This window comes from Branchiostoma floridae, chromosome 19, assembly GCF_000003815.2.
Source record: "Branchiostoma floridae strain S238N-H82 chromosome 19, Bfl_VNyyK, whole genome shotgun sequence".
Classification (NCBI taxonomy): Eukaryota; Metazoa; Chordata; class Leptocardii; order Amphioxiformes; family Branchiostomatidae; genus Branchiostoma; species Branchiostoma floridae.
In genome coordinates, this window is record NC_049997.1 from 11680091 (window position 1) to 11707455 (window position 27365).

The 27365-nt window shown below is 39.2% G+C and overlaps 2 protein-coding genes across 21 annotated transcripts in view; one reads left to right on the top strand and one right to left on the bottom strand.

Moving 5' to 3' along the window:
- Nucleotides 1-23822, bottom strand: part of LOC118406631 (F-actin-monooxygenase MICAL3-like) — a 63170-nt gene extending 39348 nt beyond the window's left edge. For all 19 annotated transcript variants that reach the window (XM_035806817.1, XM_035806835.1, XM_035806834.1 and 16 more), the window contains exons 1-6: nt 23643-23822; nt 3927-4290; nt 3129-3336; nt 2275-2391; nt 876-977; nt 43-198 (exon numbers count right to left, since the gene is read on the bottom strand). In XM_035806817.1, coding sequence (XP_035662710.1) covers nt 43-198; nt 876-977; nt 2275-2391; nt 3129-3336; nt 3927-4196 — 853 coding nt within the window. In that variant the 5' untranslated portion in view covers nt 4197-4290; nt 23643-23822. The remainder of the gene's footprint in view (nt 1-42; nt 199-875; nt 978-2274; nt 2392-3128; nt 3337-3926; nt 4291-23642) is intronic.
- A 390-nt stretch (nt 23823-24212) lies between these two features.
- LOC118406662 (hsp90 co-chaperone Cdc37-like) overlaps nt 24213-27365 on the top strand; it is an 8603-nt gene continuing 5450 nt past the window's right edge. For both annotated transcript variants that reach the window (XM_035806910.1, XM_035806911.1), the window contains exons 1-3: nt 24213-24350; nt 25624-25757; nt 26972-27047. In XM_035806910.1, the coding sequence (XP_035662803.1) occupies nt 24306-24350; nt 25624-25757; nt 26972-27047 (255 nt within the window). In that variant the 5' untranslated portion in view covers nt 24213-24305. The remainder of the gene's footprint in view (nt 24351-25623; nt 25758-26971; nt 27048-27365) is intronic.

Genomic DNA, 27365 nt, shown 5'->3' on the forward strand with positions numbered 1-27365 from the left:
TCCTTTGCCATCTAAATCTAAGGTCAACACTACTGTTCATACCCGTGTTTTCTTTCAGATCTTGGAAGAACTTCTGGTTGAAGATGAAGGCTACTCCGCTGATCTCCTCCACCCTGGCCTCCTGCCGTGTGTGCCGGTTGATGAAGTTTGCCGTGATGGCGATGGCAAGTTTCCCGCGAAACTCCTTCCTTGGGAAGCCTGCAAGAAGACAGAAGAACACCAGAGTTTCAGAATGTGTAACCAGCATTACCGTTGAACTGCACAATAAATACTTTCAAGGCTTAACTTCTTCATTTCAAACATGGATCTATATTTTTCTGAGGACTGTGCTTCTGTCGAATTTTCCTAGACCAACTTGCTTGTGATGTGGGGTTGCAGGTCGAGGATTTGAAGAACACTACTGTATTTGAAAAGAGAGAGTAGACCTAGTCCGGGCAACTCGCCCTAGATAATGATGATGAAGTGTGTTTATTTCAGCTTTTAGACATAACCTGACTACAAAGCAAACTAGAAATCAAAGATCTCATACTGCCATGAGTTTTTGAGAATTTTCTGTTTACTGTATTAATTTTTGTCTATATTCCTTACAGTCTGTGAGACTGATTTTGGGCCCGGGCCAAGCCAACCTTCCCTTCCTGCCAGTCTCTAGTAACACCATCTTGTACCTCACATCCTGTCACTATACAATGTTCAAATAACTATGGACACACACTAGGACAAACAAGCACACACAACAAACTTAATCACAAAGGTTATAATATTAGAAAATCCGTAGCTTGTATTAGATTGACTAAATCTGCACAATTGGAATACACATCAGTTCATGAGCAGTTTATGTTGCTATAACAGTGCTGACTAAAATGCAGACTACTGACCTTCCAGTGTGTTCCTTTTCCCATCAGCCGCAAAGAGCACATCGAACTCATACTCAGACACAGGGTGGGCCTTAGGAGTGAACTTTGCTGTCCAGCCGATTGCTGTAGAAGGAAGAAGGCAAAAAGTTGAGCAAAGGACAGTAAAAACTGTTTTCATGTTTTTTAAATCTTTGCAAGCCTTCCAAGACATGTATACTGACTGTTTTGCTAGAAATCCACATTAGTCACAGTCACAGTATCTCATACAAAACTGTTAATGCAAATGGCTACCTAAAACTGTACAAAATATCTTGATATGAGCTTTTATCACCAACAGACATATGAGGATTAGGAACTTGGTAATGATGAGTGTGAAGAAAAAAACATTCAGTATACAGGGCTCCTGCGCAAAGAATTCTTCAATCCATCAAAAAATTGAACTTTACATATCGAATTGAAGAAAACTCCCCGTAAGATATCTTAACAAGGAAGTGAACATAGTAAGAGCGAATGAAAGAAACAAAGTGAGTCATTTAATAGGATCTCTGCCTTTAGAATTTGTGGTTCGGTCCATACAGATCCCAATCTTAATCTGTTAATTAAAAGATATTTGCTTTAAAGAAAGTCAAAACTTTAAAATCTACGTCACTCAAGATCAATGGGTTGATTTCAGGATTTAGAAATGGGAGACCACTGTCCACAGATAGGGACTTGGATTGCAGTTGGCCATTCAGCCAGATTGCAATTTCTATCCCAACATATATAATTTGATCTAAGTTCAGTTACAGCAAGAACTCTGTATATAGTACAGTGTATGAAGCCTGTGCAGTTATATCAGAATGATGAAGGTTTCAGGTGCTCACACCTAGCACACAGGTAAGTACCTGGGAGGCACTTGTTCAGGCTGTTCCTTCTCCCAGAACAAAGAAAAAAAGGACAGAGAACACAGAGAAAGCAAAAGAGAAAAAGGTCAATACCAATTAAAAGAAAGAATATCTAAAAGCAAAATTATAAACTATTGAAAACCTATTTGATCATGCAGAGTTTAGATTAAGCAAGAGACAAAGAAAATTCATAGAGGGATTTTTGCAAAATATGTCAAATAAGAAATTAGCATTATGTTTAATACTTACGTCTTTAAAAATACCGATTAGGTGTCATAAACTTAAAGGAAAGAAATCCAATACATAAATGAACATGTATGTTCTCATGTCTTAAGTTCTGCTATTGTGGTACAGCACAGCCCTGGCAGCAGCTTGTGAATTGCTTCTTTTTGTACAAATAATTGTCTTCTGACAATATTAACAACAAAAATATGCAAAGATGAAAGAGAAAATGTCAACTGGTTAAAAGGATCTATGAACAATTTATGAATCAGAGAAATAAAGTAATTTTCTTGCAGACCAGACTTGTGTCTTACCCTCAGTGTCCTGGTCAGGGGGAGGGGGGATGATGCTCTCAAAGCCAACATTCTCATGTAGTTCCACTCCTAACAGCAGGGCTACCTTCAACAGGATACACTGGAGCTGTCTTATACCTGAGAGGAAAAATTGTTGTTCGATCAAAAATTTGTCTTTTATCCTCATATTTTTATTTATTTATTTATTTCATCTTGAGACAGATGGGTTACCCCTACAACAGTGCATACAGTAGTTGATTTCCAAGGGGGCCCATCAAACATACATGTAAATAATAAATACAGGACAAAAACGTGATAACAATCAGTCAAACTTTGAACACCAGGGACAACATACAGTACAGAAAACATAAAACCGGTGCGTCAAAACATAATCAGTGTCCATACTCATGTCGAAAACGTTCCAAGGTCAAAATCAATATGTCAAGAGATGGGGTGGAGGTCAGAGGTCAAATCATAAAAATATATCAAATCATGTGTAAAACAAAAATTAATGAAACTGAAATTTACAAAGCATGGATACTAAATCATATGTAGAGCGTATTGTAATTTACTTCTGTGACAGTGTTTTCCCTTTAAGCAATATATGTACTATAAAAGCAAAGACAGTTATATTACATGGATCAAAGTTCATCAGCATTCCTAGTTAACAATCATAGTCATAGTGAAGAGATCAAACTTTATTCCAACAGAAAAAAGGACATTAAATCTTTGTCCTACTGCAAATCTTCCAGTTGCAGCTGTTAACCAATCACATGTCATGCTGTGTTAACAAATTGAGAAAACGGGAAATCTAGATAGCTGTGAGTAGAAATAGAAGAAACCACATAAAGAAAGCTATTTATTGCGTGACTTACTTATGTGGTCGAGTTGTCCAGCGCAAAACTTTCCATAAAACTTCTTGGCTCCGAGTTGTTTGAGGTCATGGATAGTGAAGGGCCACAGGTGGAGAACGTTGTTTCTGGAGAACCTGTCTCTCTTTTCTACTAAGACCACCTTACAGCCCAGCAGGGCCACCTCGATAGCTGACCTGAGACCACAGGGACCTGCTCCGATAATCAGCACCTGTACAGGATAAACAATAAAACATTCAGAACTTCAGAATATCTGTGCTATGTCTTTTTTCTTTCCTTTAAGCTGTATTTCAATGGCAGAGCAAACAACTAATAGACCGATCTTGAGTGTCAGTTAATCTCCAGGTAGATTTACTAGTGGCATAAGATACTTATCAAATCTGGCTAAGGATAGCTGGCCAAAGGGAGTCATCAGCCACTGGGAGCCAAAACATACTCATAGGCTGGCTTCTGACTTCTCAGGCAGCTTTTGATACTATCTTATGCTGCCATAGGATCTGCTTGGAGATTAACTTTTTATCATATTTAGCTGTATAACCAATGATATCATGGCAATTCGCGGTTTGAACAATGAGAGAGCGGCTGCATGTCAATCACATACTTGCAATCTCATGTTTCTTATTTAAAATTTCTACCTTGTGACAGGGGTAAGCAGGGCTATGATATTGGACAAATGTTAACTGCCAGCAATAGAATAAACAATTCTTCTACATACAAACACACAACTTACTATACAAACATACATACAAACAGTACCCCCCAAAATATACCCTTCTTGGCAAAGGTAAGAAGACTACACACCCTTGTATTGGGGCAGGCATTTCCCCTTTGATAGTCCTTGTGAGCTGCCCTCTTGTCTATTTTGGACCACAGCGCCTGTGCCTTCCATGACTGGAGTTTGGCCTTCAATCTGTTATAAAAGTTCTTGTAATCTGTGTTCTTTAGTTCGAGATGCTGACAGAGCTCGCGGAATGTTCTTAAGATCTGTTGGAACGTTGACGCCTGAACGAACTGGTCGTATAGGCCGTCCGCGATGGGGTCGTTTTCCGCCTTGTCACCATTCCCATTCATCGTGACCGAAGGCTGTGGTGATGGTCTTCCTATAGCTACGTAATCCTTGGTATAGGAACGTCCATCTCACGCCTCTCGCAGTCTACTTCAAATTCTGAAATGGCACAAGAAAATTGATGTTTAAGTACAAGGTAACAAAGTTTTAAACATAAACAACATCTACCAGTAAGTTATTTAGAGGTAGATTTTTTCTCAAAACACCAAATTGTTACTATCTCAGTTCTGTATTAACAACGACAAAAGACTAACCTGTTTAAGTCAAGTCAAGTCAAGTTTATTGCACAACAATGGCATCAAGAACTATGTATGGTAACATACATTACAAACAACTACAAACTATCTACATGTACACTAAGTGTTATGGATCATAGTTGATCTTTCTCTTGTAAAACCTGACAATGACATGTTGTAAACATACATAACAAGCAAGTTTCATCGCGCAGAAGACCAGTCTACATCACCTGCCTACAACAGTGCATATAGATTTACATGTACTTGGGAAAGGAAACTGATGTCAGTGCTCCAAGTCTCAGAAAGGCTTCGGAAACAGTCCTACCCAATCACAATCGAACCTGCCCACATACAACAGCTACCCTCATCAGGTCACAGCTTATCTGTAAAAACCATGCCAGACTCTGCAACCTATCAACACTCCATATAACCTTCCAAAAGCTTTCCAGGACAGCAATCTCCCTCTGGCCATGGGTGCCATTTGTTTCCAATTAGTGTTGGAGTCCACTGTATAAATAGGTCATAAATTCTGCTCATGTTAGAGAAAATTGGTCAGAGTTGATTTAGAGTTAATCCCTTTGCCTCTCCCCAAAGGTCATGCCATATTATCATCTGTCAGCTTCAATCAAACTGATTTGCTACCATCTTGCTACAATGAAAAAGATTAACCAATATTCTACCTATCATAAAAAGCACACCCACCCCCCCGCAAAAGACAGTGAAGACCTCAGTCCTGTGTTAGTGTCTTTTCTAATGTTATCTGAAGAGTTCACCTGTAAATTGGAGCAACAAACTGAAAATCTAACCTTCTGCAAACCATCGAACTTAATACGAAATTTACTCCTTTGGCAGATTAAGAGTTGAATCACTTCAGATATCAAATATGAGAATAGCCAACAGGACAAAAGTCAACTAACTGTTAAAAGTACACGAAATCAAGTACCAAACTAGATTAAATTGCAGAGAAATCAAGACATCAAAGTATAACTATCCATCTGGGCTTGCGACTTGTGACTCATGGAACTTTCGACATGACCCCGTGCGTGTCTCTCACCTAATCGTTCTCGCGACATGTCGGTACAAATGACGTGATTGTGTTAATTACCACTTGTGTCCTTGTTGTGACCTATATACTCTACATTACATCGCTTGGAAAACAAGACATAAAAGTATAACTTCCATTTTGGGCTTGCGACTTGGAACTCATTGAAATTCTGACATGACCCCGTGTCTCTTGCCCAAACGTTCTCGCCACATATCAGTACAAATGGCCGTGCCGTGGCGAGAACGCTTTATCCGCCCGCACGGGGCTTGTCAGTCAATAGATACGCCTCGCGACACCTTTTCTGTCCGGGATAACATAAAACATGCATAATTTCTTCCTTGGAAGAGAGACCAAATGCTTATCCCGACAAGAAATTTGTCCAATTTCAGCAGGTAGGATAACAAATCCACCGCCGGAAGCAAATGTATCAATGGTTGCAACAATAATGATGTCGTAACATTCTTTGTTTCACAATGCAGTCCACTACATTGTGTATCCCATATGTCTAATGTAAACTCCCTATAAACAATCTCATCAATGACTGCAAGTTACTGTGAAAAACAAACCCTGCTTTGTTCATCAGTGTATTGTACCGGTAGTAACTGTTACATGTGCAACCCTTTTAAAACGTGTAATACACGCCCCTGTATACAATATCATCATTGCCCTTAGTCTACAGATTATCAAATCTTATGGGGAACATGCACACCCCATCATGTATAATGTACTGTCCCTATAAACCATTTTCTCTATTGCGCAACTATGACCTTTGGGATCACTTCCTGTTGGGACGGGGTAAGCATGAAGCCCATCGGCATGACGTAATATCACCTAAATATAGCACGATTGCGTAATACCCACGATTGCGTAATACCTACGATTGCGTAAAACCCATTTTCCACCTACAAACATCCCCTGCAAAACCGTCAAAAGCCACTAAACGAAAAAATGCCTCGTACGTTTCTTCTCCTTCTCAAGAACTACCCACATACCAAATATCAGAGCAATCTGTCCAGCCGTTCGCGAGCTTTTCTGTACACAGACACGCACCATACAACGGTTTCCAAACATACCTATTGCATTCTGCTAATTACCTCCTAATTTGCATAACAATCATACAATTATGTACATCACTACGTAAGCTATCTGCATACCTACAGTCATTCCGATCCATCGACCCCTGCTTGCATTATTCCTTCTCGAAACTTAACACAAGAATGACTTTCACCGCCCCAGCAAAACCCCTAAGTGGCCAAAACTTACACACCTTACTATTCATTTACACAGCTACCTACCACGTAAAAATCATCACCCAAAAAAGTCCCGAAAAAAAAATATCAAAACCGGAAGTTCTGCTGCAGTACAATAACACTCCGCTAGAACGCCCTGCCGTAACGCAATTCCTACCATTCCTTCCTCATGTCTAACCCTACCCACATACCAAATATCAAAACAATCCCTCCATGCCTTCCCCAGATATCAGGCTGACAAACGTCCCTCTCACAAAAAAACAGCACTCAAAACAAACCCTTCGTTTCACGAAGGGAATGATTTTGAAAGAAGTATAAGCTTCCTCACACAGCACTTTTTCTTAGTAACATACTTTTCATTCCCTAGAATGGGGCAGGAAGTTGATATCTAAAATCCACAGAGTGTAAAGTTTGCGTACAAAGTACTTAATACACCTGTTATTTAGCTGTCTCTATGCTGAAGGACATGTCTCGCACCAACGTTCTCATCTGACAGGAAGTTGAAAAGAGAAAGAGACTTCCTGTACAATTTGACAAGTGTTTAGTGGTGGGAGAGATCAACATATCATCTCTTTAAATCTTCCAAACTTCCAACAACAGTATACAGTAATCAATATCATATATTTCTTTCCTTAAAAAGCCTATTCGAAAAGTTGTACAAATCTGTAAAACTTTTTATGCCTGGCTGTAGGACAGACATAACAGCATTTTGATGACCCAAATTTCTAGACGTCAAGAAATCAAAGAATACTGTATATAAAGGATCTTTAAAATCACATTTTATCAAGTTATGGTGAGACTTCTTTTTAGACATTTTGTCATCAAGAGGACGCCTAACCTTAATCCTAAACCCAACTTTAACCCTAATGATAACCCTAACAATATAACTTTAACTACAATACAGTGACTTGAAAGAATCTTTAGACAAATTGTGCAAGTTACAGATATACATCTTCAGGGTGAAATGTCCTGATCCTTGTGAGACTTCAAGTCCATTTCCTTGCAGACTTCTTCTTCGTGACTCACAAAAACAACTTAAAACTTATAAGAATTACTCATCCACCCCCGTGCACCCCCCTTGGCCCATACAGGTATATAACTGGGTTTGTAAGAGAAGGAACCTATTGCGGAAGTCTCCATTGAAGTGCCTCATACTTTTCTACATGGACAAAAGCCTCCTACTCCACATGTAACCCTACCCAGGAACATTATCCTAATGGGGCTGAAGGTTGTGTTTACTCCAGACTGGGAACAATTGACTTCAGACTAGTCCAAACTGTTGGGGAGTCAACACATTTGCTTCGGAAAGCCAGACATGTCGTGTTTGTTGGTTTATTTTGAAATCACAGTTCACCAGAACTAGCTGTTTCAAACATAAACTTTCAAGAAATGGAATAGGAAATGTTATCCCTTTATTAATTACTTGCTTTAGGAATTTTCAAAAGTAGCCTCAAGTCAATGTTAGATGATAAGAAAATTGGTATCAACGAAAGAGATTTTGAAGGTATAAAAGGACAATTCAAGTCCCTATTTTCTTAAATTGTCCAGTTTCAATATTACATATTAATCTATTCTTTAGGGGACATTCAACAATTCTTTTCCAATGTTCTTTGAGTTCCAAAACTCCCCCTCCTTTGATACCCCTGGGCACCAATTGTAAGAGTAACACTAACAGTTAAAATATGATGCCAATCTGTTGTTACATGGTCCATCGTCTACAACTTTGTCAACAACTTTAGAAGGTTGATTTACATTTGTTCCAAAGTATGTTTACCTTGATCAGCTGCCAGGAGTTACCATACTGACAATTTCCTGCGAACTTTGAAGAAAACAAAGGCCAGGCTGAATACAACTGAAAGCGTCCAGGTGGCATTATTTACCATCCTATCCTACTCCTGGTTTGAGTCATAAGAGCAAAATCAATACATTAACTGACTTACGGAAAATGCTCATAAAGCATGGTGATGTGCTCTATCAAGGCCGAACCTAGACGATAATTTGGTTACGTAACAGCCATATTGGATCAAGCTGTGCCTTCTAACCTTACCCTGGCTCAAGGGCAAGTTTCAGACTGGGTAGAACCAGACATGGCGCTGGTAGTCAAGATGTTTTAAGGATTGGAAACTGGATGAGAACAGAGAAGTTATTTGTCAAGAAATCAAAATAGACATTTCGCATGCTTAGCAATTTGTTTGCTTGTTCCTTCCATGATGCTTCTTTATTTATGACTGACCAAGTAAAGGTACACATATACTAAAAAATACTGAAACTTTATTCTAAAAAATGCAAATTCTACGTAACAACCTAGATCATCAACTGGGAGGGGAAAAAAGCAAAACAAATTTCAGGACATCCACTAAACCATAACTTTACTTTTGGTACTTTGAAAAAGTTCATAATATGTTCCATACATCTACATTTGTACTTTCAATTATCAAGCAAAATTTTGATATCAAAATTTGGTATTTGAACAGCCAAAAATTACTTAGAACAGCAATCATGCTGATTACGTTGTCTAACAAACTAGGCATGGCAATGGATTTCCACTGTAAATTCTTCAGTTTCCAGATTTCTGAAGAACTACAGTACATAACGAAGGAACAGTATAAAGGGGAAGGTACACAAGGACTGAACAGGAAGAAATGGGTCGGTTAACAGAAAAGAGAAACAGGAGTGGACTTGGCTGGAAAACAAATGTATGCCCCTCCCACTAACACAGAAGGGAATTTTCTCAGCCCTGTGTTGTTTACATATCTGTAATCCATATAACACCTACTGACAATGTTTGTTTATCTCTAAATATAGGTACACCTTTACATTTACATGGTGAAGTCATATTCTATACTTAATATCAAAGGTTGCCAAACGATCATTTTACAGATATGATTGCACTAGTTCTAGTATTAACCACTGCTGGAGACAAAAAAGAGCATGCTTCATGTCAGTTGAGATTGAATGATATACATTTTTCATATTGGGTGAATAAATATGGGTCATTTAAGACCATCAATAAGCACAAAAAATATAATGGTCTCTTATTTCTCAGTGAGATAATAGTATCTATCCTTGGCTTAAAAAGTTGAAAAGAAGACAGACCACAGTTGTGCTATTCTTACAGTTTCACAGACAAGCGGGTGGAAAATCTGGCACAAGCCAAATATTTACCCAGCAAGGAATGCTGGTACAGGTTTGTCAATTAGTTCCAAACGTGGGACTGGGTTCAGTCACGTAAAATGACATCAGAGCCCAGGAATCTACATACCTGCGGTGTAATTATTATGGAGAAGGTAAAATTGGGAGGGAAAGACATTAATTTACATGTGATAGTTTTTTCTGTAATTATGTATGTACATATTGTTAACTATATTAAGTAAGGAGGTAAGGGAATAGCAGTTGCAAAACATTTGTACTTTAAAAAGTTTAAGACAGCATGCTCAAATAAAGAAAAATATTAATCTTTTCACTGACATTTTTGATAAAAATGAGAACACTAGAACACCTTTTATCATTCTCCCATAATTTTCAAAATTCATAATGACAACTCACACAATGCAACTGTTACTCTGACAGGGGCAAACCTCATTATGCGAGAATTTGACCCCACTGGTTCTGACACTGTCATCATTTCTACTTGACCTTGAGTGACCTTACCATTTATTCTGCTGCGGGTGACTGCCTACTGACACATAATAACCTTGATAATGACGTTTGGTGGATCATGGTGTGGTATAATGTATTCCTTTGGGAGCATATTTAGCATAACAATATCAGGATCTAGTACAAATGAGTTTATTGTTAACTTTCTGAGAAGAGATTTTCAGGTACACAACATTTCACATGACGTGTGTTGAGGTTTGTTTCCACCAGCTGGCATTACCTCACCTACTGGGCACCTTATATGTAAACACTCTGCAGGGCCTCTGGGCTGCAGGCCAGAAACTACATGACATCACCACATCAGGGCACACTCCAGATACTACTGTAAATCCATCTATTTAAGTTCGTCAGACTTAAATTTCTCGGCAGGCGAAAATCAAGAGATTGCTACATGCCTTAGCTTTGTGGTTGAAATGACCATAGTAACTCAATAAAAAGAAGCAAACATAAATGAGAAAAAAAAAGTACTGCTAATATTTCATGATTTTGAGTACCAGTAGAGGGATGTCAGCATGCCTTTTCAGCAAAATGTGTCTTTAACGTAATCAAATAATTAACTTGTTTACACTTATCCATTGTTATCTATACCAAAGCATTTTGTTTTATGTATGTTTACTATATTCTCTGTATGTTTCAAGTTGCAATTAGCCCTCGGGCAAGAACTTGCAAATAAACTTTCATTAAAAATTGGGCCACTTAAATTCAGCATAATTTAAAGCTTATTCACTGGTTGGTTAAATCTTATTTCATGCAAAATGTACATCTCTGAATTTACCATCATGTGTTATGAGCCTCAAGAAAACTCTGCAATTCGTAATGAACCACATTTACCCCCCATGCAGACCCCCAAAGAAGGGTACATCCAAGACTACCGCTGACACACCATACAGGACCAACAGTCTACAACAAGACAGTTGGATCAGTTACAAACTAAATCCTGCTCATAAATTTTGCAGTACTGGAAATGGTGTGCAGGTCTCTGAGGGACTGGAAGAAAAATTACTGCTCAATCAGAATAAAACAACTGGGACCAAAGCCAGGTAAAAAATGATACAAGAGCAAACATTGGGAGTAGAGAGCAAGATTAAAACAAAACAGTACAAGAAGGGGGAGTACTGTGTAATTATGAAATTCAATTAACCCTAAGTGTGCTAAGGATGACCTTGTCAGAGATGACATATTGTCATACACTATGCCATGGGGGACAATATCAGTACGTACATTTTAGTAATACATGCTATGCATTTGGAAGGCTATGGGACTTTGAGAAAAGTTACATACAGCTGCTTCCTCTGCTTCTTTTAAAGTTTGAAAAAGTACAGCAGTTGAGCAATCTAACGCCAGTACTGTTAGACTAGTCCCTGAACAATTGTGTGGCCCAAGGGCTATAGAAACGGAGATCGGCACTGTCTATATATGAACAATATAGGAAGGGTCTTCACTAACTAATACCCATGCCTTCAACTAAATTTGTAATATTCTACACCAACAAGCATTCTGACTGACACCGACAAAATTATACCTGCCATGACATCACAATTCTCATCGCCCAAGTCAAGAAATGTTATGATTGAAGCACCAATTTTTTAATAACTTTTACATGTTTTATTGACTTTTGGATCATACTTTTAGTTTTACATTGTTTATTATGTTTCAATATCAAAATCAAGAGTAACACAAATCTAATTTTATTTTTCAACCATAACAGTCACTCTGTAATCCCTATATGTAGTACTAGTAGAAAGGGGGCCTACGCAAAGTTTGACGATTGTTCTTCCTGTCCGCCCATGTTACCTACATGTACAGGTGTGTGTTGACTGTCTCTGACACTTCCGTGACTTCAGGTACAGAAACAGCTGATGCTATAGACGGGAAGTGATCCATGTCCACCTGACTATGGAGCAATACCATGTTTACACAACAAACATGCTGACACAGATGTAACTACAAAACAATCACAGAACTATAGTTGCAAAATTGCCAACGACATACATGTATGGTACTGTCATTCAGTATCCAATTCAATTTTGCCTTACAAACATACCTGGGTAAAGATTCTACAATGAAGACCCTAGGCTACATGTACATGGCCCAGGGAAAAGGAAATAATGAAAAATTTGCTTTGTTCATTAACATTCAGTGGTAAAATTGATATGAATTTTATTTCTAGCAAATAGTAAAAGATGGCCTTGCTATAAAGATCATTAAGAAGATGTGAAACTATAAATCGAATACTCACAGAAATCATTTGTACCCAATTCCAGTCCACTGCTTAATTCTCCTTGGTCTACCTCTAAATAAGGTTGAATCATCACACACATTTTTCTGGAAGATAGCACAGACACAACTGGCTACAGCCTATCTCTTATCCTTACCCATTCACAGCTGTCTGGTCAATACTTGATAAGGACAGATATGTCTTCCAGTCTCCCAAACCCCTGAAAACACATACTGTAAATGCAGAAATGTTTGCGGTGGATTAATGTTCGCGGTTTTCGCGGTGACCACTTCACCGTGAACTTAAAACCACCGCGAATATTTTCTATTATGATATTAGATTGCAGTCTATGGTGTTACCGCGAACTTAAATCCACTGCGAAAAGTCATGTTTCCGCTACCGCCAAATTAAATCCCCGCGAACTTAAATACATTTACAGTACCTCTATTATACAAGCACAACTTGGGAAGACCACAAGAGACATGCTCTCATTAGACCACATTTAGTAAAGAGATGGCTACACCAGGGGAATTCCCAGTTGTCCAAATAAACCTAGAATCCTGGTCTTCCCCCTAAAGAGGTTTGTCCCACTTGTGTCTGTATCAATATCACTCCAGTCATAACAGTGAATGTCTATAAGTGTACATAGAATCAAATATGAAGTGTTTTGATGGTATCTTGAAGTCATTCATGGCTTGGAATACACTAACAGTTACTATTTTTTTTTTAAATTCGAGATTACAGAACTGTAAATCTTAAAATGTTTGCAGTGTGTTTATTTTTGTGTTGTTTTTCAGTGACCTCTTCATCGCAAAATTGTAGCACCACTTAGTGCTGCTTTCATTGTTTGATAGAGTTTAACAGTACTACAAAATTGATTCAAAATTGAACTTAAAACACAACAAAAGCCTCTACTACGAAATTACAGTGTCCCTGGGAAAATAAATGACTTTACAGTACAAAGCCTGTATTTCTTTACCTTACAATCATCTGGTGTATTACCAAATTGAAAGTTGTTGATACTCTTTCCTAAACTGTTGGCTGAGCCGTGGTTTTCAAACAGCTTTGAGATGAAATAGGTTCATCCTTTACAAAGACATTAAACACTGTCTTCACTTTTATAGATAATCTCTGATGGCAGACAAGGAATGATTGTAGGGATTGATGTTGTCAATCCAAGCCTTACCGGATGCCTTTCCTTGTCATCCCAGTCTTAGGGGACTCCAAAGGAAACAGTTCTTTGAAGATTTGTCTAGTCTGTGTCTCAAAAGCTACCCGGTGTCTGGATAAGGAACCCCTAAGATTAGACTGTGGGCTATGATAACTCAATTCAAAGGTTCCTAGACTACTCCTTGAAAAATCTTCTGATTTGTACAAGAAAATGGAATAGATACAACTTTTTTTCTTTCTTGTCGGCCAAAAAGCAAACTCTTACAGGTTTTTTTACAAGTGCATGTACGGGTACGTATAGCCCTGAAAACGGCAAGCATTTAAAAGCAAGCATCTAATCTCTGAGAAGATGCTTGAAAGAAAGATCTTTCTTGTTTCAATCTTCCAAGAAAGCTGTATGTCTGGAAAAAAGTGGCTGTCAGAGAACATTCTGAATCTGACCCTAACTTCCAAAATTTATCTGAAGACTACATGTCAAAACCAAAGCTACTGTTCTACTTCTATATCTTGGTACAATCCCGAGCTGAGGAAATTTCCCAGACAAGTGCATTTTCAGGGTGATTAGTATACAGAGGATACTGTAACATGCCACCTGTGTTATGGTTAACCACAGAGAGGCCATTATTAGACAGTCATCTGGACACTATGGGAGTTAGGACAGCAAGCCTGCAAAAACACCACAGCATGGAGAGAGAGGAAACAGATGGTATTGGGATGTCTTGCCATCTCCATGAGATATCAGACTATTCAGAAATTATGCACCTTAATAGTTAGGACACACTGCAAGCTAGGTAGAAGCTCTTGATGAGAACATTGGGAAATCTTGCGATGAAAAGACAAGCGAGAGGTAAGAGCCCGGCCGGTCCATGCAGCGGATGTCGATGGAGGTCAAGGGTCACTTCCTTCAGTGTAATTCTCTACAATTGCTCTACTTTACCATGATGAACCAATCCTTTTCACTTTCTTTCAAGAAATTTCTGCCCAACCCCCCCTAACTTTCAAATGGGCGAGTCCTCATCATCATGGAAGAATTATACACTAAACAGCAATAACATGATACGATACTTAAAAGGATTTTCAGCTTCTAACAAAACATAAAACTCAGAACAGATAATTGTCCTAGCCCGGTATCCATCCATATTGAAGCAGATGGGGGTTCTTGTAATTCCTTTGGCTAGAAACCAGGATACAACTTATACAATACGAATGGCTACCAAGCAACTATTAGATCTACTGTTCAAAGTATCACCATACAAATACCTAAATATTCAGTGACATTTTGTCCAATGTTAATACAGATCTAAAGGAAAGTCACACAAACCTTTCTTAGATGGTAGAAAAACATGTCTGCCCCTCGTTCAGGTTCAGACGTACCTTTGCCAGGAAGTTCAAGTCTAAACATCACAAACGATGGCAACTATTGGTCGGACATCCCAGGACAGTTACTCAGACTTTAGTCCACTCTTTCAAACTGGAAACAGATGGGACTCCGCAACTGCTATCCATCAAAACCTGCTCAAAACAGGATACAGACTTCTCAATAAATGTGACAATTCCTTGGTATGTTGTGTCAGTTACAAAATATTCAGGGGGAGGGGCATGGCTGAGTGTAGGAATGGTTCAGGACACTGGTTTTGGCATCAGTAATAGTACCAATAGCTCGACAAGGTCTGGGCAAATATGTAAACTGCAACGTCTTCATAGACTCTGGAAGAATGGTAGGTGAAAATACTGTTACTGGTATCAGAAGGTGACAATCCGTAGGAATGTGGCCGTTAGGAAATATTTACTTCCAACCATTTCAGGTTTGTCAGTCACTTCCTTCAGTTATAACGGTCATCCCGAGATTAAACTTGAAAGACATACCCCCGTTAAAAGTGGGTTAGGCTGAAAAAAACATCAAAACAGTGGAAGAAGTGTGGCAAATGGTGTATTCCATTTGGCCAACAGGCAAAATGAAGAAATTATTAGATTATGTGCCCACTGGAAGCTTTCCAAGGTACTGAAGCAGGACGTCCATAATAGAAGGAACTTTGAAGGTCATGATGGAAGAGAAAAACAGATATCTGCATTAGAGCAAATAAAACTTTATTGTGCTAGTGTGAGTTCAAGGATAATTCAAGGACAACCGTCTGGCCAGTTTTACACTTGTTTGCTTTCACACAGGCTAGTGTTGTTTTCTTGGTCGAAAGACAAACAGTTGGTTACACATTTAAAGCCAACTTCTTCAGTGATGTACCATTCTTGCTCACTCACCATACTTAACTGACATCAAGCCTTTGTAAAGAGGTCAAAAGAAAAACTCAGCTTCCTAAAGTTCCATTTAAGGGGGGGAGGGCATCTACAAACTTCTTTCACTTAGATTTGTACAGTCCAGACTTTTCTCTCTTGTCTTTATATTTAGCTGATGCAGTCTGTACTAAAACCCCGAACTGAGCTGATCATATCAACAACCAACACTTGTTCCATTTTGTTCTAACCCCATCTCTTCCAGTGGAATAGTCCAAGACGTTTCTGGGGCAACTGAAAGCCTGCTATTTGTATTCTTTACCTAAATGTGGGTCAATACAGAATTCAAACACAACGTCTACTTATGGTACAGCTTTGACTATCTTTAAACAAAAAGAACTCTAATATTCAGCATCATCAAGAACATAGAGAAACTTATCATTCAAAAGGACTCTTACTAGTAACTAAGACTAAGAGCTAAATCTTTTCAACTTTATCAATTGTAAGCAAAGCAACTGGTGCAAACAAGAAGACGTTTGTTTGGTGAAAGCAAATATTCTGGGTTGCAACTGTAATTCAAATATGCATGGGGTCATGCCCTGTATTCATGGCTGCTTGTTCAAAGCTGAGCTCAGGGTGTACAATGTTACAGCCAGGTTATCAATATTGTGTTTCATTCCATTTCTAAACGAGATATAAAAAATTGAGGTTCCGCTGCAGTACCTTAGTAAGCTGCTAGGGGGCCCAGTATCGAATTTGACCTTCGTTTTCCCGACCCTACCCTGGTAGCAAATATCATTGAGCATCCATCGAAGGCTCCTTGAGTTATACTGCTCAGGGACGGAAGGACAAACGGACGCACAAACACTCACTCACTCACTCACAAACCTAAAACATAACCTGACTCCACCTTAGAAGGTGGATTTACATTGTACCATACCAAACTAGGATCGATCCTGCATCTGGGTGAATCCCGATTAAGGAATCTTGGTATGAACGGAGTCTGTCTGTTCTGTGAAGGGGAACAAGAGGTAGAGTCATCTGCCAGCAATGCACCAAATGCCTGCATTCTTGACAACCATCCAAATCCACCATGAAACTGGGCTAAAAATGCTTGCCTCTGATGGCAATTGTCCAACAATATCCAGTTCAATGCAGAACTGTTTCAAATTCTTGTACATGTACATTTTTTTTCCTTTTCTATCCTAAGTGTCACACATGTCCTTTCTCGGTCACTCGGTTAGAGTAGCCTGTAGTATGTTCTATAGATGCTTCTGTTTGTGCTTCTCCGTAAATTTGCGGGATGATTGTAAACCTAAGTAAAAGGACACTTAGTCAAGACAACAGAGACCTACCCTTGTGTAAACCACCTGTCAAATCTCCATATGTCTAGTACCAGTCTAGCAGTGACCAGCATCACTTTCTGGACCTGATCCATCTACATGTATTTCTACCTAAACACATAAACAGGCATGTGTATACATTCATACCCTTGCTTTGAATTCAGATGCTTATGTGTGTACCATTGACTGTGTGAGAAGTTTTGACAGTATATAACTCAGTGTATACATTCATACGGGACCCTCACAAAGTTACTTTGCACATAGAATAAGACACTTGTATAAGTTGTATGTACTAGTACTCGATTGTGTAACTAAGGAGCTTGAACATAACAACCCAATACTATCTTGTTGGTTTATAGGAGACGTAACTTCCATAGTAGAATTTGACCTCTAAGTCTGTAAAGCACAACAAAGAAGAAGTACTAGTACAGTCGATTTTGTATTTCATTTCCTAGTTATGTACACAGTACACATTTGATTAATATTCTGTGTAAACCCAAACAACCAAACACAGACATCAAATTGCCAAAATACCCTGGAAAATTGCTGTTACCATGTCAACCGGAGGGTTTAAATCACCCATGATTCCTTTCCTAAGGAAGATTGAAAGCTAGAGGTCACGTGGAGGTGACCTCCCCATTCCCATGCCATGAAATTATAGGATAAACTGTTACAGCACCAGGGGGGCTACAATCCACAACAGACAGACAAAAGGACCCTATTTTTAGCAATTTTGGCAAGAAATGTCTAGTAGATCTAATAGAGAATGAACAAAGATGAGAGAAAGGAGTGAAGTACACTTGATCAACGATATTCAGATTCTGACCAATCAGAGGCAGATTCTACAAAGGGCAAGATCATCATCAACCTCCATAAGCATTTCTAGAAAAAAGGCTTTCTGCTAAACTTGAAAAATATTACATTTTCCAGTTTTGAATTTACCTCAGGTTCAAAATAATCAAGTTAAACCTATTTCGTAAAGCATTAAGACTTTTGTTAATGTCCTTCACTTGTTGTTGTTGTTGTTTTTCACAATATTGAAGGTACAGCAATGTCATAATCACACACTTTTGCTAATATGCCTAAAAATGTGCCTAACCCTTTTCCTTCCTTTCCCCTCCCTCCCTCCAGGCAATAACCGGTAACCATAACTGGCAAGATGTCAACATCTCTAGGGGCATGGTTTATGTAACGCTGTCTGATAACACTATAACATACTCTTCTCACCAACATATCAAATGTCTGTGTAGAATACAGTTTGTAATTCATTCCAGCATCTAAGTCTGGAATTTTACATTGACCAGGTTTGTACCAGAATGAAAAATCTATGGATTATAACAAGATGACAGCTCTGCCCCCCTCCCACACCTTCCATGTCATGACACAGTTCCCAAAGTATGGACTTGGTTAAACGTTCTGATAGCAATCATAAAGGGTCATACTTTAACAGTAGGTGCTCTCAAAAACATGTGTTGAAACAACCATACAAATGACTTTAACATTAGAATTGATGTACAAGAACTTTCACAGATAGAAGTTTACATAAAGCTATAACATAGTGATTTGTTTCACTAAGTCTTTCAACAGGGCTCTGCAGACTGTTATAACCAAGGAAAAGTGAGCCTCTGCTGTGGAATGTAGAGGGTCGAGTTAGAATGTCAAAGGTTCATACTTAATAAGTAGTGCAGATTCTGTTTGAGATTCTTCACGTCTTGTTGCATACAGAGATTCAACATTGGTAACCAGGTTGGGTCTTATCCAGATCCCATTTACAATACATGAAAAACTGTATCAATATTGACAATCAAGGATATATGAATATCATAACATGTAAATTCAGATAGAGGATTACAAACAGATGGGTTACAGGCAAATACTGGCAATATTTAATATCTAAGTCAATATTTCATTTCGTTTTCTAGAAAACAGGTTTGAATATGATTCAAGGAAGGAAGGAAGGAAGGAAGACCAGATGCTACAGCCCCACAGTTTAACTATGTACAGCCTCATTACTCTAACGGGTACCTACTGGCTGTTTCTCAAGGTGAATACTCAAGGTGAATAATGCTAAGCCTAGTTTCTTTTTGTTTGCCAAGTTGAAGTTTTGAACGTTATTTAGATTTTTTCTGCAGTTTAGTCTCAAACTTTTTACTTTTTAAAACCCTGACTAGGATACTGAAGAAAAAGATAAGAAGTTACATGTCTTGTGCTCAAACCCAAACTTACGAAACACGGCCAACTGGAACACACTTGTTCTAACTGCAAGTTTGCAGAAGCTGTGTAATGCATTTGCTTTGCTCTGATTCGCTGGGCCAACCGCATTCCATTCCCACCCCTGAAGGAGTCAAGGTAAGGAGGAGGACAAGATCTACAAACTGTCTGCTCCTCACACTTACAGAACTACCGACTATAGGGGATAATCTGTCAAAGTAACACACCACACATAGGAGGCAGAGAATCTGTCATGCTAGAATCAGTGAAATGAAATTTCAGGATTTCAGATGGTGTGTTGAATTTTGTTTTGCCTCCTTTTAACCTTCTCCCTGCTGCCTAACCCTGTAACCAATAGAAAATTGGTAACTTCACAGCTACCTCGGTGTGATGAAGGTTAAGTGTCAGTCACTGAAAACATTGAGCTAGATTTGTACTGTTCTTATGCATCCTACCCAAATGTAAAATTTGTCTGGTTGACAAAACAGGATTTATTTTCTTGGTCAATATATTTCAGTTTGGGGAGAGATATCCACAACTGCCTACCAGTATATCTTACTTCTCAGCCACTACACCACAGCAGTTACGATCTGTACAATAATATCTTTTTCATATCATAGTTATCCCGAGGACAAAGAAAATGTCGATAACTTTCCCCCACACAACCCACCCTAGGGCCAGACGTACTTCAAAGTAGGCAGCAGTCTGCTCTAAATCCCAATTGATTTTTCATTGTTGTTTTCCGTGGGAACTAGCACCATCTGACTGACCAACAAAACAGCATACATAACATTTAAGTTCAATCAATGTCCAATACTATAGAGGTGGAAAGATCTATACAAATTCCCTCGCGAGCCAGGTCAGATAAAACATATCTAATTCTAAAGAATCAGACATCAGCTTATGCACACACATATAGCTCTGGGAGTTTTCTATTTTATACAAAAAATGCAAGGGGGAGTAATGCAAGGGAGCAGAGCCTGCCACAAAGTAGTGTGATGTTGAAGGGGATCCCCCCTTCCACAGTGTGGAGTTTTACAGATTTTATTTCAGTTAGGGCAAGGAGGTTATTCCTACTAATTATTCCTACTAAACTGCCAAATTGTTTTTGGTATGACACTTACTTGAGAAATAGCTTGAGAAAAAACAATCACGAAAGGTGTAACATATAAATTAAACAGAAATCTTGGCATAAATGCAATCTTACAAATGAGAAGACTGTTAATCCATCAAATGAACTCCACAAATCTTGATAAATGAATGATGAATAAAGCATAAAAAGAATAGAAAAACATTTGGTCAGTTTTGTTTCTTTGTACCCAGCCATCATAAAAAAAAAGCTTTTCCTTTCTGTCTTGTTATTTCTATTGTCTAGACAACCTCCTTTATTTCAGCAGTACTAGCTACACAAAGACTTTGCTAAACTGTATATCATAGCCTAATTATCGTTAATTCAATCATCGAACACTGGGAGAATGGACCTATGGGCTTTTGTTCATCAACTACACACTAATTGGCACGGAAACGCCTGTATTGTAATGCACGGCATGGCTGTCAAATTAGCAGTCTTGGCAGCGTGAATGTCACAGGCATTGGCAGGCATGAATAAACCATAGCTGCCCAGACAGAAAGACAACACACATACACTATAGACAGAAAGCTTGTTTTGGAGCAAATCATATTGATTTATCATCATTTATGTAGTCTAAAGTGTACACCACGTTGCCCACAGAGTAGTAGTATCCAATATTTACCACATTTTAAACCCCCTTCCGTTGTTTTCCATTTCGTATCTACAAATACAAGGAAAGTACACAATGGGTATCTTTCAATCTAGGAATGTGTCATACCAACACACTGTTGCAGTTTAAGCAAAGGAGTGGCCTCTTGGTGCTGCACCTATTGTATGTCTCTTTACCTGGCCACCAGGTGAGCTGTCCACAGGGATGACTTCACCTGTGTGTTCCACACGAAAAGCCATGCTCACCTGGAGCTTAGGGGTGTGATTCACTTGTTTATCTGGACAACAAAAGTTGGAATCACCTCTGTGTACATAGGCCTTTCTACCAACCAGGTCAATAGGAGAATACCTCACCCTATACCTGATAGCTGTATGTACAATTGCAGTCTATGTGGGGGCAATGCCGGTACAATCCTACAACAAATATACTTTGTATTTCATGAAAAAATCTGGCATAGACTGATAGAGCACTTCTTCATTGAAAGGATTTTTATATAACACCTTTGTTTATTCTCACACTTTTCGTACATACTTTGCCAACTTTCAGACATACACTATCTTCTCTTATGTCCCAATTGTGTCAAGTTGTGCCAAAACAAAATAAAGAAAGGCTATACTGTTGCAACGAGCTTGTGGTAATGTATTATGTTTGGCCTAGAAAGTTGAAATCTAATCTTGGCAATGTTTTATGCAAGAACTGGACTTGGTAAAGCTCTAAATCCGGCAGGGTAGAAAGTTACCGCTTACCGGTCCCTTGACCGGGGGTGGTCGTGGGGGCACTTAGCAGCTGAGCACACCTCCCTCCATCTCACCCTGTCGTGGGCCAGAGCTTGGGTTTCGGCAAGGGTAGAAAGTACCAGAATGATATTATCGTCTGCCATTAGTACCAGGGCTGTCCGATACTAATTACTTTTCGCCCACAGCGCTGGGGAAAATGACGCGAGTCGGCAGCTCAAATCCCCAGAACAGGTAAAACATGCCCGAGGCACGGCAAGAGATGACATCCGGATCAGTGCAACAATGCAGGAGGGACGGTCTGGAAGTGTAATGGCTGGGAGATAAACAATACAACAGGCTGACCTGGTTGGCATTGTATGTCTGCCAATCTTAGCAACAACGTTGTAATAGTAATAGGAGGACTGAAGCAAGCAGCCTATTCTCCAACTAGTGCCATTACGACTGACTGAACCAGACACCTTCCCTGCTACTTGTCGTAAGGGAAAATACAGTCTGTCACATGCTATCATGATAAATGACTGTGAGTCAGTGATTCAAGGTTGTACATGTGCTACAAAATTATCAGACCTTGATCTTACTACCACTCCCCCACATTTAGGCACAGTAACAACAAGAAAATGTCATTTTTTGCTTAGAACAAAATCCTCAACAACTGCTCATACATTCACGAATACAAATGTTTGTGGGGCAAATATAGTGACCTGCCCCCAAGGAATTATGTTTGAAATGGAGGCAATTAAAAGTAAGCCAGTTCAGCCAGTAGTTATATGACAAATGTTACTGTTAGGTAACATGCTCACTCATGGCTTCAGACTAGAAGGGCAGAAAAATTGACATTGCCATCATTTGTCTCCACTCCTAATATCGTTATTCCTGAAATGATATGTTGTACAGACCTAGAAGTGTTCATCTTACCCACCATATGTACATATTTGCAGAGGGCTCATTTGTCATTATCATCCTGTCACAGAATTAAATTTAAACCGAGCTTTGTTGGTTATCATATGCTCTGAACAAATATAAGGTTATCAGAGCAGAGAGTAATATCTAACTGTAACCAGGCGTAGGAAGGGGGCATAGGGGTTTGAATGAAGACATCTAGGTGACAGGAAACAACAACTGGAAGCATGTGTTATACAACGTTATACAACAAAAATTTTAAAAAAGGGCAATTGTAGATATCCTTCAACAGAGAACAAAACAAATTGACAGAACCATAAGAACATGTATAGCTAGATTAAACCCATGATAGTTACACCGATATTTGAAATAACATTTAATGTTATTTTTCATTACGAAAGCAGCACCAAAACATGTACGATGCATGTAGGTCGAGCTCTTGTGAACGAAATAGCCCATACACACACATAACGACATCCGGGTTTGGGGTTAGAACCCCTAACAGTTAGATTTCCTGCTCTAGAAAGGTGTCTAGACCATCGGATCGGTTCAAATTGCAAAGGAAAACACGAAGGGCTGGAGAAACAAACACGAGATTCTTAACGAGTTAGCAAACGTTGGCAACTCAACTCCTTCGTCGGTACACCGTCGCGTTAGAAAATCTCGACGAGTAAAAACCACCTGAAGAATTCAAAAAATAAAAGGAGACTTACCGGAAAATTCAACGAATAGCTTATCAAGCCACTTCTGTGTCCTTTGAAGCTCATAAGAGGATCAAACACTGCGGATATTCCAAAGTTTGGCGGGGGAAACCTTCAAAGTGTTGATGTTGCTGAAATCAACGAACTCGGTTGAGCGGCCATTTTGGGTAATTAGCATAATGTACAAAATGACGTCAACGTTACATCACATACAACGGCAAGCAAACGTATACATTTTTCTAACATATAGCAACCATTTTTAATCTGTGTTTCACTTTTAACAAGCATCTATAGAGGTTTAAAGACAACAAATATGATTTCTATTTATTGATTTGGATTATAAAAACGTTTATTTCCTGTGTGTGAAAATTTTGTGAATAATGATTTGGAATACGTTTGATGCAGTTGGAGTGTTATATTTTTCTATCGGGGAAGTTGAAAAGTATTTTTTAGCCTATATTTTCGCGCATATAATTTATTTTATCGCCTTTTATTATAACTTTGCTAATGAATTTTGAGTTTAATGTATGATTTACTTCACAATAAGTGCTAACTTATGTTAGTTTGCTTATTTGAAGTAGATTTAAAACTCCCTATTTTACTTAATGTATAAGTCCGATTAGCTCTCGTTTTCTCTCACATGTTCACGCGAGAGAGAACTTCATTCTCATTTTCATGATGGCGAGACCTCTGGATTACAGCCGATGGGATCACATCGAGGTAGGTTCTTTCCTTTGTCTGCGAAGTACATGTTTTCTCAAAACATGTTTTCTCAGATGATACTTCAGATATTGGAGAATAAGGGACAATCGCTGATTGGGGCTTAGATCCCCATCCTTGCGTAAAATCAGCTCAAACTTGGCTGTTGTTTTCTCACTTTGTTCTTGAAAACCTTTTTTTTTTTCTGGAAACTTCCTCTTTTCCTGCGCACTTGTCGAATGTATAAAGTTCAGGGACATACTATAAGATTTTGGGAGCGTGGATGCTTATTTTTGGATTTGGTATATTGGCTGTAGCAAACATAATTTAGCACAAAGACTGAATAAAGGAACACAATCATGAATAATGAATCATCAGGTCACTCACTCAATCATCCTGGTATTTTATGAGTAACATTTCATGTACATCACAACTGATGGACGGTATGTCCAAATCTGCTTGGTTATAACACTCTGATTTGAGTGTTTCCAGGAGCATAGTATTGAAACAAGCATAGGGGCGAGTAGAACAGAAAGAAACAACATCCTGACTCCCGGGATTCGAACCCGCGCCGAACCCGGGCAGCCGGATCACAAATCCAACCTCCAAACCACAACACCAAAAGCTCAAGAGCTGTTGGCGTGATCAGTTTGGCAACGCTTGAACCCCACTGTTACACTACTCCCCCTTTTCTTTTCAAGATTCGTCCTCGAATCTCCGAGTTCGAAATCCCTGTGTGGCACATCTCTAGCCTGTTACTCACAGGGTCAGCATGGGAACCAGTGAAACAACCAGAGGGGCGAGTAGAACAGAAAGAAACAACATCCCAACTCCCGGGATTCGAACCCGCGCCGAACCCTGGCAGCCGGATCACAAATCCAACGTCCAAACCACAACACCAAAAGCTCAAGAGCTGTTGGCGTGATCAGTTTGGCAACGCTTGAAACCCACTGTTACAGTATTCTAGACAGAATTCCTTGGAAGCAAGAGGTTACATTCGCTTGAATTAAGTTTTTTTAAGTTGACAGCCTCTGTTTGTGTCCAAGCCATCCAAAACAAAAAAATTATGAGACCGTCATTTGGTGGGTGGATGGCCCTCTGGCGGACACGCTGACCTAGAGGCTAGACATACAGTTGTTGTTTGTTGTGTGTGCTTTTTTTTTCATCAAAAGCTCAGATCCTTTTTCCGTTTAAGTGAAATTGTAGTGAGATGAAGCATAATGAGTTTTCAGTACCTGTTGATATTACTACAGACTGTTGATGTTCATTATTGTGGGTTTGACTTTTTGGCCAGGTGTCAGATGATGAGGATGAGACTCATCCTAACGTGGACACGCAGAGTCTCTTCAGATGGCGCCACCAGGCCAGGGTGGAGCGCATGGAGGAACAGAAGAAAGAGAGGCAGGACTTAGAACGGGGTTCAGTTGAGTAAGTCGCTGTTCTTCTTCTTTCCTTAACCCAAAACTAACAGAGTTTCAGCCTTATAAAATGCTATAAGTGCAAGGGTTGGCCGCTGACCTCCAAAAAGAAACCCTCAAACAAGGCCGAAGTCCCTAACTTCCGGGGTTCATGGCGCACAAAGCTGCTACTTCAGGGGAATACGCTGTCCTAGATATATCCGGGCAAGGCACACGGCGTGTATATGTGTGCCGGATATATCTGGGTTTGGCAGTTTAAGGGTTAATTACTGCTGAGCCCCTGTAACAGGAATTACTAGCAGTGCTCATGTTGTTAGTAACAAATGATAACGACCTATAGACATAGGGAAAATAAAGGTAAACATGAAAGAACATAAACAACTGATTTCTGGGTGCAAACGACAAGACTAGTGAATATAGTGGGTCAGTGTCATTTACATATATATTCTTATGATCAGGGCTGTCTCCAGGACCCATCCTTCCATCCTGGGATGGAAATTTGCTGGTTGGGACAGAAAAAAATCAAACTCGTCTGTCCCAAAAATGACATGAACTGTACTTTTTATAAGCTTAAAGTGACATATTTCACCAGGAGTCAGGACAATGAGCAACATGGGCTTTCAAACAATGAGTGGGACGGGCAAAAAATTTAAGCTGGAGACAACCCTGCTTGTCATACTAGAACTTAAGAAATACTCAAAACGTTGGGTACCTCTTATGCTGACAATTCATTGTATTTACTTACAGTTGTATTAGTTTTTTGTTTATTTTGTTGTATATATTTACCACAGTAGTGACAGTTTGTGAGTATGAAATTCCAGAAATAGAATATTCAAACAGTGACACTAGATACTATCTGCCAATTGAAAGTGGCTACAGTAGTATGTATATTAGTTGTAGTGGGACCGCGTGGCGCAATCGGCAGCACGTTTGACTCAGGCCCAGAAGGTCCTGAGTTCGAACCCCGCCATGTCACCGATCTTCTGCCCTTGGGACAGGCACTTTACACAACTTTCCTCACTTCACTCAAGTGAAAAATGAGTTTATACATAGGCTACAAAGGTCTTCAGCAAGTTGAAGTTGGTAACCTCAAAAGGAAAGAGGAAGAAGAAGTTATTTACAAGTTATATGGTTGTGTTATTCTACTTGTATAAGACACAAAGTATTACGTTCTGCTCATGGATAACGCTAACTACCATTTCTTTTTTTATGTTCCCCTCTCAGCACCAAAAGGAAGCTAGAGGAAGCCAGGAAGAAGTTAGAAGACCTGTCAGCTTGTGCTGAAGCAGAGACAAAAGAAGTAAGGAACAAATATCATTTACAAAATTTATTCTGTTGTAGAAACTAGTATGCTGTGGAAAACCATGTTCTTGATGGCCAATCAGGATACACTGGATACGTTTTTAATTAACAATGGAACAGGGGCACTGTACCCTCATACTTTCAGCATGTTCCTGTCCAAACGTGGGAAATAGTAAAATAGAGATCTAGACCTTGATCACCACTAAGTCTTGATCACCATACATTGCTGATTCACAGGTGGCCACAGTCTTTAACTGTGACATGTCACCATAAATTCACTGACAGGAAGAGTCGCAACTAGTCGAGAGTACCCGTG